The 13,560-nt window shown below is 42.3% G+C and overlaps 1 protein-coding gene across 3 annotated transcripts; it reads left to right on the top strand.

Annotated features, from left to right (window-relative positions):
* The first annotated feature begins 3,763 nt into the window (after positions 1-3,763).
* NPY1R (neuropeptide Y receptor Y1) lies at positions 3,764-12,424 on the top strand. 3 transcript variants are annotated; one of them, XM_082461811.1, is made up of 3 exons: positions 3,764-3,991; positions 9,702-10,551; positions 10,663-12,424. In XM_082461811.1, exons 2-3 carry the CDS (start codon positions 9,853-9,855, stop codon positions 11,113-11,115), a joined length of 1,152 nt encoding a protein of 383 aa, XP_082317937.1. In that variant the 5' UTR covers positions 3,764-3,991; positions 9,702-9,852; the 3' UTR covers positions 11,116-12,424. The 3 variants fall into 3 exon arrangements, with proteins under 3 accessions (XP_082317937.1, XP_082317939.1, XP_082317938.1); XM_082461813.1 differs by lacking the exon at positions 3,764-3,991 and adding an exon at positions 4,569-4,588; XM_082461812.1 differs by lacking the exon at positions 3,764-3,991 and adding an exon at positions 4,630-4,649.
* Positions 12,425-13,560: the final 1,136 nt, after the last annotated feature.

Raw genomic sequence — 13,560 nt, 5'->3', positions numbered from 1 at the left:
GGTTGGGGTCGGGGGGAGTGAGGTGGGCAGGATGTTTGTCATGGATGGAGGAAGGTCAGTGGTGGCATTCATACTTGCCCTTCTCACCAGCTATGCCTACACCTAAGAAGGGAGTGAAAATAATTATCATCAAAAATAATAATAGCAAAGTTCTTTCCATTATACCATGCAATAAATACACAACATTACACTTTTGTCAAATAACATTACACGTTTGTTGAATGTCTAAAGGGTGTCAAACAGGATGAAATCTGCAGGAAAATGTCTGAATATTTACTAAGTAATTTTAAGGTACTGGTCGTATGGAATCTATTCTGACAGAGTTGTATAAAAAAAGCTCTAAATTTGTAGCCTATGTAACCAAATGAGAACTTTCTTGAAGTGCATTCCCATTTTAAATCAAGAGCGAATCCATAAATAGTATTTGGTGTCTTCTACACAAGGAAGATAATTGAATTGTCTATATACTTGTATACTAACATTTTAAGTAAATTAATTGTCACTTTTTTCTGCTAAGTTAATTCTCTCAAAAAGAGTTGAATAAAGTGATCGTATTGACTGATTGTACTAACCAATTTAGTCAAGCTCTTTACCTACTGTATTTTATTGGTCCTAAGATGAGGACTTTTAAAAACATTTTAGTTCTCTAACTTTAAGATTCATTTACAATTGACTGTATGTCATTGCTTTACTGGAAGGATTTTTTTCTTTGTTAGTGGTCCATAAAATAACATTGCAACTTACATTCTATGGCATCATAGATTCAAAGAAATGCCGTAGGTAAGTCACTGAAAGAAGGAAAAATTGGCACTGCATTAATTCCTAGAATAACATACTTCGTAGTAAGTTCTACCTTGATGGAATTTCCTCCTAATCAATATCAGCTACATTCTAGTTTTCACATGTGTTAATGACTATCAGGGTTTTTCTGAAAGATAATTTATGATAATTTTCACGAATCAAGGCCTAACAGCATTTCAGGAACTTTAACCCTTGAAGCAGAAATTCGTCAGGAGACCAGTAAGGTAATTACAGCGGATAAATTCCAGCAGTAAATATAGTGATAAATAATTTTATCTAGCCAATTACTGAATCATGGAATTTAAAGGGCCAGACCATAAAGTTGTTCCATTTTTTATATGATAAAACTAAGATCTACAGAGATTTAAGGAGTAGATCCTATTCCTTTGTTTAAATGACAGAACAAACCTATTGCCCATCAGAACATGAGAATAAGTCATTAGTTTAATTCTCTGGCTGCTGTGAAATTTCAGAAGGAAATACACAAGATGCAAAAAAATTCTCTCTCTCTAGCAAAGGTGAGGTTTTATCTACCTTGAATCCCAAATAGGAAAGTATGCAACTGACTGTTCACTTACGAGTAGAAAAAAAAAAGATCTTTAACACACATATTCTTTTAAACACATCTTCTGAGGAATTCAGATTATTCTTTAACACATATTTTCTGAGCAACTCATGTTACTTTGTTTATTTCAAATCTTCCATTAGATTACATTATACGAGGATCTTATGTTGTATTTGGTTATTATACTATGCTTAAGTTTCCTAGTTTACACATTGGAAAGAGTCTTTAGTAAATGATAGTCCTAGAGAATTGTATAAATTTGCTGTTTTTGTTCAGCATTTCAAAACCTCCCTTTGTATCACAAAATTTGACATAGAAAAAAAGTCTGTGAGAGCAATGATCTTTCAAAGATTGGTATTTGATATTAATGTCTCAAGAATACAGCTTTAGGGATTTCCCTGGTGGTACAGTGGTTAAGAATCCATCTGCCAATGCAGGGGACACGGGTTCGATCCCTGGTCCGGGAAGATCCCACATGCCGCGGAGCAACTAAGCTCGTGCACCACAACTACTGAGCCTGCGCTCTAGAGTCCGCAAGCCACAAATACTGAGCCTGTGAGCCACAACTACTGAAGCCCACGCGCCTAGAGCCCGTGCTCTGCAACAAGAGAAGCCACCACAATGAGAAGCCCGCGCACCACAAGGAAAAGTAGGCCCCGCTCGCCGCAACTAGAGAAAGCCCACGCACAGCAACGAAGACCCAATGCAGCCAAAAATAAATAAATTAATTTAAAAAAAAGAATACAGTTTTATAAATTGGACTGGGGGGGTACTTTATAAAAATTAATAAGATGACAAAATACAATGGCCACAGTAATTCAGATATTCTTGCAGACATGCTTTTAGTAGTATTTTTGGAAAACACAGAAAGGAAAGTGTCATTTAATGAGTCCAAATTATATTCTTAAATCCAAAATATTTGCTGATATAGCAAAAACGTTTACCTAAAAATGTATTCTTTTCAGAGAATTAAATTATTTCATTTGTAATTCTTGCAGCAGACTAAAAAGAGCCAATTAGATGATGAAGACCTTGGGGTAAATTTGCTTCTATGAACAGAATGTGACTTAAGGGATAGAGTAAACAGAGAGTGAATAGAAACACAAATGAGTTATTGCTCTTTAAATAACTGAAATTCCTAAATTATGTTTTATATTTTCATCCTGGGTTAAAAAAAAAAAGAAAAAGAAAGAAAATATATGTGCCATTTTACTATTCCTTAATCACTAGTGGGCTTTTTAAAAATATATGCTCATATATATTGTATAGTACATTTATTACCTGATTGTGATATATCGATTCTTGGTCATAATCCCTTTCCAACTTTATAAAAATATACCTAATGACAAATATTTTAGAAACCTTTCCCGGTGGCGGGGGGGTGGGAGACAACAGAGATTGTGTACATCATTATTTGTATAAATGAATGAGTTAGAGTTTCTACTGAGCTTTAAATAGTATTTATTCAGTCTAATAACTAGAAAAATAAAACATTTTCAACGAAGTTCAAGTAAATCCATTTGTCTCAGAATTTTGTTCTGCTTTTAGTTTGAAGACAGATTGCGATCATGGTTGTTATGTAATGAAACTTGTAAGCATCTCCTAGGCAGTGTCCTGTATCTTTATTAGGAAGACTCTTTATTACTTGAAAGTTTGATTTGGAAGAAGTTGTATTCATCTACATCAGTAATCACTCTGTGTGTGTGTGTGTGTGTGTGTGTGTGTGTTACACAACTTTGGCTTTTCGAAGTAGAGTAGAACTATGTAAAACACCTGAGGTTAGTGTATCAGCAATTAGTCTGAATCATCAGGCACCAGGATGGCTTTGCACCGTCAACGTGCTCTGTGTACATTCTGTTCTTTTATTCCTTCATATTGTTCTGCACGGTAGTAGATTAAGTACCGAGGAAATGGCAATGACTCTTTCTGACCAGCAAGAAAATGTTCCTCTCCTCGTGCTTCCCTGAAAGGAGCAGCTCGGTGCCGGGAACAAATCTGCCTCAACGCATTTTTCTAGCGGAGAGAAAGAAGGACTTAAAAAAAAAAAAAAGCCCCTTCCATCTTATCGGAGACTCGCTCCTTTTGCTTCTTTGAGGTCTTCTCTTTGTTCACTGCTGAAAAGGAAAAACTTCTGGCTCCGGCGTGAGAAAGCTCCGGACGTCACAGAGAGGCTAGGCACGCACGAGCGGCGCAGTCGCGGTGGGCTTCGCGCCCCCTTCCCCGGAGCCGGGTTCCGCGCCGCCGCCCGCGCCGCCGGCTCAGCCTCCGCCGCGAGGTGGCACCGACCGCCAGCGACGGCGCGCGGGCGCGACCTCCGCCCGGCGCAGCGCCTCCCTCCCGGCCCCGCCGAGCGCCGAGCGCGCACCCCCGCCCCGCGCGCGCGGTCCGACAGCGCGCGGCTCCCGCGCTGCCCCCCGAGTCCCCGGGGAGGGGTGCGGGGGGCTGCGGCGCCGCCCGGGGGCTGTCACGTGGCCGGGACGAGGTGGAGCTCCGCTTCAAGGGCGGCTCTTCCCCTCCCCACCAACCTTTAGGCTCTGAGCCGGAGGAACGCCCGCGGGCTCTCCTACCCGCTGCGCTCCCTTCCACGGCCGCCCTCCCCGCTTTGATCGTCAGCCGGCAGAGAGGGTAAGTTTCAGGAGTACCCCTTTGGAAGGACTGACTTTAGAGGAATCCGCCACTGGTGGGGTGAAGGATGGGAGAGGAAGATAGGGCACGCGAGTCCCGAAACGAGCTCTGGGGAGCGGCGCGGGCGCAGGCAGCCTTCGGTTCGGTCCCCGCGCGGGCGGGTCGCGAGGTGCTCCAAGCCACCGGCCCCCCGGGACCGCCCGCGGTGCGGGGCCGACGCCGCTCTACGGGGTCCGAGTCCCCCTCCTCGGGCTCTGGGGAGACGTCGTCCTCCCTCCTTCGCTGCCTCTGGCACCTTTCCCGAGCCTCCGCGGCGCGGCCGCGCTGAGCTTTTGCGGAGGAACGCGCGGCTGGGACGGCCGGGGGAGGAGGGCTCGCGGGTCGGCCTTCGCCCTGCGCGCCGCACTTGTGCGCGCGGAGCGGCCCGGGGCCCCGGTGGGCGCCCCGCGCGCGGGCTGTGTCGAGCCCTGCCCCCCGGTGCTGGCCCCTCCAGCCTGGCGCTGCGTCCCCAGGAGACATCGTACTGTCCCCTACTTCCGAGTTTCCATCGTCCAACTCTTCAGCTCCGTTGCACCGGTGGTGGTGGAGCGCGGCTCGGTAGGAGACTGTGGACGGACTGGAGAGGGGGGTGGCCTAAGAGTGGCCCGCTGGTCTCCAGGTAGATTGCAGAGAGGCGAATGTTTTAAGGACTGATGTTGGGCCAGAGTCAACTAAGTTTGGGCTGTGCTTGTTTGGTTCCGGTTGTTTTGGATGTCTTCTGCTTTGCCAGTCTCATCATTATGGGTAGAGACATCTGACAAATGGGTGGCAAGTGTGTGTGTATGGGGGGGGGCGGGCGGGGAGGGAGTATTAGGAATGAGGACAGTTGGGGGCAATTCACCTAGTTACACGATATGAAAAAGGTGGGCGCGTAAGCGTGCCGACAGGAATTTTGATTTAACACATCCCATTTCCTGAGTTCGGTAACTCAGGAAAAACCGAGGGGAGGGGAGGGGAGAGTGAGAAAGTGTGTCTTGACATTCCTTGTTTTTTTTTTTGTTAAAGAGTTCTCACATTTGCCGTGCCCACCAGGACCCTATGGGAAAGCGTAACTTGTCGGGTGGCACACAGGCGGGGGGTGGGGGGTGGGGTGGGGAGCACGGAGCTTGCCGGGCTCTGCCTGGAGCGGAGTCCCAGCAACAGCGGCTCTCAGTCCCAGGACCGCAGGCTGCTTCCCCGGTGAGAGCAGAAAGCTGTCGGCCGGGTTCCTCCCGCAGGACCAAAGACAGCGCGCTTTTCGGTGGGTGACCACTGCTTTATTAGTCTTTCCTTATTGTTTTAAGGCAGCTGTCAGTTGAGCAAGCCCTCCTGGAAGGGAAAGGAACAGAGAATTATGTAACTCAGGTGAATAAACTAGCAGTAACTTTGGGAGGATGCATGTTAGCAAGGCTGACATTTCTTTTCCAAAAACAAGGGAGTTAAGCAGCCAGTTCTGAGTATATGACAAAATTTATCTGCAGCAAGTTATGACCAGAGAGCTGTATTCTCAGGCAGTTAACAGCCCTAAGAACAGCAAGCAGTAAAGGCCAGCATTCTAATTGGAATGGAGAAGCAAATTTCCCTTTGGAAGGGGGCTAGTTTGCCAGCTGGATGTATGTAGTGTCTCTGTTTTGTCTCTAAAGGCACAAGGCAGCTATAGTGAGATGCAACAACCTTTCAGTTTTTGCAGCGTCTGTAGTTGCATACCTTACTTTAGAAATATATATTGGAATAGTAAATATCAAATCATTTTCCTTGTCAAAGATGACGTATGTAAATTCTTTCTCAATATTATTTTCTGACAATTATTCATCCTTGAGATTATACTAAGGTAGACTGGAAATACACATTTTATCCAATGCAGAACCGTTTTACCCAACTGGAATGACATGCGCTTAGCAAAGGAGTCTGATTTCAAATACATTAAAAAAATGTAAAGTTTGCATTTTCTGTATAGCTAAATTAACTTCTACTTAGTAAGAAAACTGCTATTTGTCACAGGATATGTCTAGCAAATATAATTTCAAAGGGATCAGAGTAGAGTTTCAGTATATTTAACCTAAATTCATCTGCAAGAAAACTTTGTAGCCCATAAATTGTAATAATTTAATAAGTGTTTGCGTCAAGTCCCAGATGCAGTGAATTTTGTCAAAGTCAGTTGGTGGATATCAACTTTCTAGCTTTCTTCTTTTTCACTGCAGACACCTTGGTCTGTGCCTCCATTATCTCTCACCTGGATTATTGCACTAGCCTCTAAATGAATCTCCCTACTTCTCTCTCCTGTCTTAAGTCCTTGCAAACAACAGCTAGAGCAATAATTTTAAAACAAGTCATAGAACTTCATGCCTTTACCAAAGACTCTCCAGGGAGTCCTCGTCTTTCTCAGAGAAAAAGTCAAAGACTGTCCCACCGAGTAAGGCCCTGCAGAGTCTGTTTCTCCCCTGCTTACCCTCCCAGCTACTTCGCTATAGTCTCTCCCTCATTTATTTCGCTTCTCATCTGTTCGGCGCACCAAGCACACTCCAGTTGTAAATATTTCATGTTTGCTGTTTCCACAGGGGGTGCATCCCTGAGGCATCTGCTTCGCTTCCTTCCTCGCTGTCGGGTCTTAACTCACATGCCATCTTCTCAGGCTGTCAGAGGCCTTCCCGCCCCTGGTAACAGCTGCCCTCCCAACAATCCCAGGTCCCCTTCCTTGCTTTATTTTTCTCCAGAGCACTTACTACCGTCTTGTGTCCTGTCTCTTTTACTGATTTATTTTTTCTTGTCTGCTTCTGCACACAAGACTAGAAACTCAATGGAACCTCACTGTTGTCTCCACTAAAACCCTGCCTGACACAAAATAGTGTTCAATAAATATTTATTGGATGAATGAATTCTCTTTCAGAAACAATTCCTTTTTTTTTCTTTTTTTTGCACAAAGTGGAACATTCCCTTCCCCCCACACACCATGTACCTGACCTAGTAAAATGGCTCTTATAATTAACCTCCATTTTGCACGTCAAAGGGCTATGATAGTGTGGACAAGAATGTCCCCTGCCGCCTGCCGTATCAGTAAACAAAGGATGTTGTGGGCATCAAGCCATCAGCCCCTGCAGTCACCCTGGACGGTGCACCTGAGGGGATTCTGGATGAGAAAGAACAGGATACTGGCTCCAGATAATATTTCAATGAGCCCAGACTCTTGTATCTTCCCATACATAGAAAAGTGCTAAATTCATTAACTTGAGATGTCTGGTTTTCTTTAATTAACAGCAATCTTTTGACGTTCCAGCTACCCGCCTTTTCTTGCAAAAACTCCTGTATATCCTGGCTGCTCCCTGACCTCTTCCGAGCCGTCCCTCAGAGCATCTGAGAGCTGCCTCCCGGGCTTGAGTCCTCAGCGAGTCCGCCGAATGAAACATAACTCGCAACTTTTAGATGGTGGATTTTTTTCGGTCGACAGTAGAATTCAGCTATTGATGTTAATATCAATCACACAAGAACCTATTATTCTATCTGTGCACCTACTGTGTCATCAACACATTTTTATTCTAAATCTAATATTCGCAAAGTAGTATGAAATATACATAGTACCTACCTTCAAGAGGTAATATTACAGTTGTGAAGAACCAATTAAGCATCCAAGGGACTAAATGGTGCTTTGAAAGATGGGTAGAATTTGGATGCGTGATGAGGAGTTGCAGAGGCGAAGATGCAGAAGCTAAAACGGGCCAGGGCACTTGGTGACTGTGAAGGGACCTGCCCGCCTGGTACAGAACATGCCCTGTGGGGTTGTTAGACCGGGAGTGTAAGGCAGAGTAGCGGTCTTCAAGTGTCAGGTCCAGGAGGCTCAGTGGTCCCTACCTTGTGTGTCTCACCTGGCTCTGTGTGCAGACGGGGAGCCGTGGGTAGGGAGTTAGAAGATGCATTTTCCTGTCATGCTAGTTCTACTAATGAAGAAAAACTCAGATAACTGCGCAGTGACGTTAAATATCTTACCAGCAACCTGACTAGGATGTATGATGCGAAATTTTCTTGAATTCTTTAGTGCGAAATTTCCAAAGAATTTTTAGATTAGCACTTGCTTGCTCCAGGTTTGTTCTCAGACACTGAGAGACACAGATATTCTCTCTCTTTGGTATTCTTGAGAGAAAAGTGTGTTACCAGAGAGGTTCAGGAGTCTTTCCAGGCTGCTAACAAGAAGAGGGGAGAACGTTTCTATAACGTTCCCACTTGAGACCTTTCCTAGTCCCGATGCTTTCATTCTCACTAAGTGGTAGCAACCTTTCTTTTTATTCTTCAGTTTTATAAGTTGTAGTTTTATAATAAAAAACACCCCATATTCTAGAAAGCAAAAGCACCCAAGGAAAGGTTCAATAGTGGCATCTCTTAAAAGGCAAAAGCATATTTTGTTCATTAAAGTTCTTGTCTCCTTTTCAATGGAAGTAATTCTGCATGATTTTCTTTATCGTTCTCACAGAAGAAAGAAATGCAATTCTGTTTCTTAACGCAGGCACAATGGCCTGTTAATTAACATAAGAAACCCCATCTCATATATTTACTTAATAACGTAAGGGAAATCAGAGATTTTTTTTTTTAAAGGAGCTTTTAAGCTCTACAGGACTGTTGTCTGTGATTTGTTTTGTTGGTAAGAAAAGAGTATTCCTATCACAAAATGCTGTGAAAGATCAAAAGTACGACTGAAACTTAGATCCCTGGAGTGTATCTGTATATAGTCTAGTGGGGAGGGAGGATATTTACTTGAAGAAAACCTTAGAAATCCTTTGAAAGCTTCTGACATGTTAATAATATTATAGAATCTTAAAGTCAGAAAGAGCTTCAGAGTTACCCAGTTGAATCTCCTACACAATGTGAGAACTTCCCCAAGCCTTTCGAGTAGTACTTACAAACTGTTGCCTGTGGAGAACTTGCTGGTTTACAGGCAGTTCATTCCATTTGATTAAACTTTTGTTCCTCATAATGATGTGAAATATTTTTAATGTAATCCACTTCCCTTGGTCCTGCTTCTAACTTGAGTGGACGTAAGATTCTGAGCCACAAGCCAGGGACCACATGCTACCCATTCCAATGTGAGAAGATGTTTGTACCATTCCTAGTGAGTCTTTTCTGGATTAAACATCTTCTTTTCCTTCAGCAGTCCTTCACAGGACAAAGTTTCTTGATGTTTCACTGTATCGATCATCTCCTTAAAGTCCTTGCGCCAAATAGTCTGCCTTAAAAAGCAGTTCAGTGTTGGTGGGGCTATTACTACAACTTGATAAATTCTTTCTTTTTTATAGTAAGAGGAAGAATTAGGTAAAATTTTTTTTTGTTTTCCTTTGTTGGTGTCATATCTTTTTCATATGTTTTAATCTGTGCATTGTTTTTTTTATACCTTCATATTCCTACAGTGTTTAGGAATGTGCTGACGGTCGTTTATATAAGACTTTGGGCATGAGATTTATACACACCTTACTAATGTACAGACCACTGCATTTTGCTGAAACTCAATGTGAAAGCACATCAAGTTAAAAGTATTACTAAAGTTTTTTTTCTAATTGTTTGCACTCTTTCTACTATTTAAAAAAAGATGTATATATAGAATACATTTTATTTCAGTGTCTTCACTTTAAACAGTACTATGAGTCAGAATTCGTTTTGACTACCCTCAATAAAATTAGTAATGCAATTGGTCATTTTCTCTTTACAGGTTGTTCAGTTCAAGGGAATGAAGAATTCAGAATAATTTTGAGAAATGGATTCCAATATGGAGAATAAAAATAAGTTGAGTCTTTGACCTGCTTTGAGGAAACATATTGTCCATTTGTCTAAAGTCATCTGTAATAGCCAAACCAGTGAAAATGAATTCAACGTTATTTTCCCAGGTAGAAAATCATTCAATCTATTATAATTTTTCAGAGAAGAATTCCCAGTTTTTGGCTTTCGAAAATGACGATTGTCATCTGCCCTTGGCCATGATATTCACGTTAGCTCTTGCTTATGGAGCTGTGATCATTCTTGGGGTCTCTGGAAACCTGGCCTTGATCATCATCATCTTGAAACAAAAGGAGTTGAGAAACGTCACCAACATCCTGATTGTGAACCTTTCCTTCTCAGACTTGCTTGTTGCTATCATGTGTCTCCCCTTCACGTTTGTCTACACGTTGATGGACCACTGGGTTTTTGGTGAGGCAATGTGCAAGCTGAACCCGTTTGTGCAGTGTGTTTCCATCACTGTGTCCATCTTCTCTCTGGTCCTCATTGCCGTGGAACGGCATCAGCTGATCATCAATCCACGGGGCTGGAGACCAAGTAATAGACATGCTTACGTAGGCATTGCTGTCATCTGGGTCCTTGCTTTGGCTTCTTCTCTGCCCTTCCTGATCTACCAAGTATTGACGGATGAACCGTTCCAAAATGTGACCCTTGATGCGTTCAAGGACAAGTACGTCTGCTTTGATAAATTTCCATCAGACTCTCACCGGTTGTCTTACACCACTCTCCTCTTGGTGCTGCAGTATTTTGGCCCACTCTGTTTTATATTTATTTGCTACTTCAAGGTAAGAAAACTTCCCCCCACCCCTGCCACCATTTCCATTTTTACCTTCTTTCTCCAAGAGTCCTCATTCAATGAGTGATTCTATTTGAACTCTATTTTTTTCCTCCTGTAGATATATATACGCTTAAAAAGAAGAAACAACATGATGGACAAGATGAGAGACAATAAGTACAGGTCCAGCGAAACCAAAAGAATCAACATCATGCTGCTGTCCATTGTGGTGGCGTTTGCGGTCTGCTGGCTGCCGCTCACCATCTTCAACACCGTGTTCGACTGGAATCATCAGATCATTGCTACGTGCAACCATAATCTGTTATTCCTGCTCTGCCACCTCACAGCCATGATCTCCACCTGTGTCAACCCCATATTTTATGGCTTCCTGAACAAAAACTTCCAGAGAGACCTGCAGTTCTTCTTTAACTTCTGTGATTTCCGGTCTCAGGATGACGACTACGAGACCATCGCCATGTCCACCGTGCACACGGATGTTTCCAAGACGTCCCTGAAGCAGCCAAGCCCAGTCACGCTTAAAAAGATCCACACTGATGATACTGAAAAAATCTGAACCTGCCGTAGCATTTGGTCCCTGGTGACATCTGCTTACAACCAAGCACAACCGGCAACAGACTTTAATTCCCTGTTCTCCCAAGGAATAGGGTTGAAATCACTGAAGAAAGATCAAGATTTTCTTGTCTTGCTTTTTACTGCTTTTGTAGTAGCTGTCATAATTATATTTGGAACAAAACCTGTGGGCTTTGGAATCTTCTGGCGATAGTTTTGACCAGACATCTTTGAAGTGCTTTTTTGTAAACTTATGCATAGAATAGAAAGGCTTTTATATTGTATTTATTAGAAGGAAATTTCTTGAAAGTATTACTGTTCACTGACTTTAGAAGCACTACACCTGATGCTCTCGCTTGATTGAGCCATCCTTGTTCGATGAGATCGTCAGTAGATTGGGCAGTCCTGTGTAAGGTTAGGCATCAAGCTTCAGCCTGTTGCAGAGGTGATGGCATGCAAAAGCAGCTTTCAGGGTGTGAGCTAGAAGAGAGTCTGTGTCCTGTATGCCTAGTCTGAAGTCATTCAGAAGTGATTTGCATTTTTTTGAAATTTTAAGACAGGAGTTCATTTGCTCCTAATTGATTATCACGTAAGATAAAAAATACATTTAAAAATACTTCTCAGCTGTGAATATCTTGGGGAATTGGGCCACCCACAAGGATTAAGTGGGACAGCAGTTCCCTAACTTTAAAACTATTTTGGTACCTGACAACCAAATGATTTCAGAGTAGTTAGTTTAACAAGTAAATTAGTATTGCTTCATATGGTTGGATTGTATTTATTTGAATTGATGGTCAAGAGGCTTTCCATTCTTCACAGACTGTTCAGTGTTTGTCAAGCTTCCTAGCATAAATATACACGTAATTCAAAGGCATTTATTTCCAGCTAACAATATATATAACCACAAAGTGTATTTTCTATACATCAGTGCCTATATACTAACTCATTTTTAACTTTCAATGTCCATCTTTCAAAGGACACCAAGGTACAATGTTGAAAGAATGTCCACGCTGGGTAGCAGGGGTAAATACAGGAAAATTGAGGACACTTCACGTAGCTCATGTTAACTTGTTTGAACTGTGTGCCTGTGGAATCTTACCAATCATGCACTATGTACTGAGGGGTTGTGTCATGTTAATATACTTCATTTCATGTACCCTGTAATCATGATTGAGCCTCAGAATCATTGGGAGGGAAGATATTTTAAAGAACAAGACATATCTTTGATGTATTATACAGACATAGTATGAAATGTGTTTGATTTTAGAAGGGCAGACATTTTCTTTATTAAAATTGTTTCTGCTTTTTCTGAATAGTCTCTTTTGTGACTCTCTTTAGCTTCTTTTATTTATTTTTTTCCTTTTTTAGCCCCTTGTCCTCCCTCCCATGAAGTTCTGCAGCATCCTCTGTCTGTTTGCTGATGAAGCATTTTCTACCTTGTGGTATAACCCTTGATGGTCCAGCCTCTCTCCTTGGCTTCCTGAAGCTTCATGAGGGCAGAGACTGTTTTACATGATTCTGTGTCCCAGTGCATTTAGCAAAGTGCCAAGTACCTAGAAGGTTTTTAAAAAAAAATTTTTTTTAAACAATTGAATGAATACATAATGACACAAATCCTTCCCTCTCATTATTGATCATACTGACTTTACATTCTGAAATTTTCTTGGACTCCTCCTCCTAAGTTCATCTTTAGCAAAGAGGTGTTTTCTCTTTTATTATGTCACTCTCCTTTCTAAACTAAGCAAAATGACATTTTAGATTTTAGAAACTTACACGATTTGTCTTGTAAGACAAGTATTAGTCTTTTGCATTGAATGTTAATATGAGTTCAAATTATAGCCTAAGAATGACTTTTAGTTAACAAAGGAAAAAAATTCTAAAACCAACCTTTAATGCATATTGGAAAATGTCATCATCTTTCCTTACCAAAACCTGGAATTTGAAACTACCTGGTGTTTTCTGCTTTGGGGGATGAATGGGAGATTTAGTCTTTCTCTACTTAGGTGCTATGGAAACAAACTGCTGCTTGAGAACAGCCTGAAAATGCAGGTGCATTCTTGTTAGCACATTTGCTGAGATACCATTTCCAAAATCTTCATTTAGCCATGTAGGCTGCTGATTCCTTAGCTTTTCATAAATAATGACCTGAATACCAAATTCTTCTCTTTTATCCAAAGATGTCGATGAACTAGTAGTAAAGTCTAGGGTCGACCACAGATCCACTGTGATTCAAGAAGAAATAAACATGCATGTTAAATACAAACAAACCAGGACTTCTCTGGTGGTGCAGTGGTTAAGAATCCACCTGCCAATGCAGGGGACACGGGTTCGATCCCTGGTCAGGGAAGATCCCACATGGCGCAGAGCAGCTAAGCCCCTGCACTACTGAGCCTGTGCTCTAGAGCCAGCGAGACACAACTACTGAGCCCGTGTGCCTAGAGCCCGTGCT

This window comes from Balaenoptera physalus, assembly GCF_965194825.1.
Source record: "Balaenoptera physalus genome assembly, chromosome: 5".
NCBI classification, from domain to species: Eukaryota; Metazoa; Chordata; class Mammalia; order Artiodactyla; family Balaenopteridae; genus Balaenoptera; species Balaenoptera physalus.
Note: the sequence above shows the minus strand (reverse complement) of the source record. Positions and strands in the feature narration are given on the sequence as shown.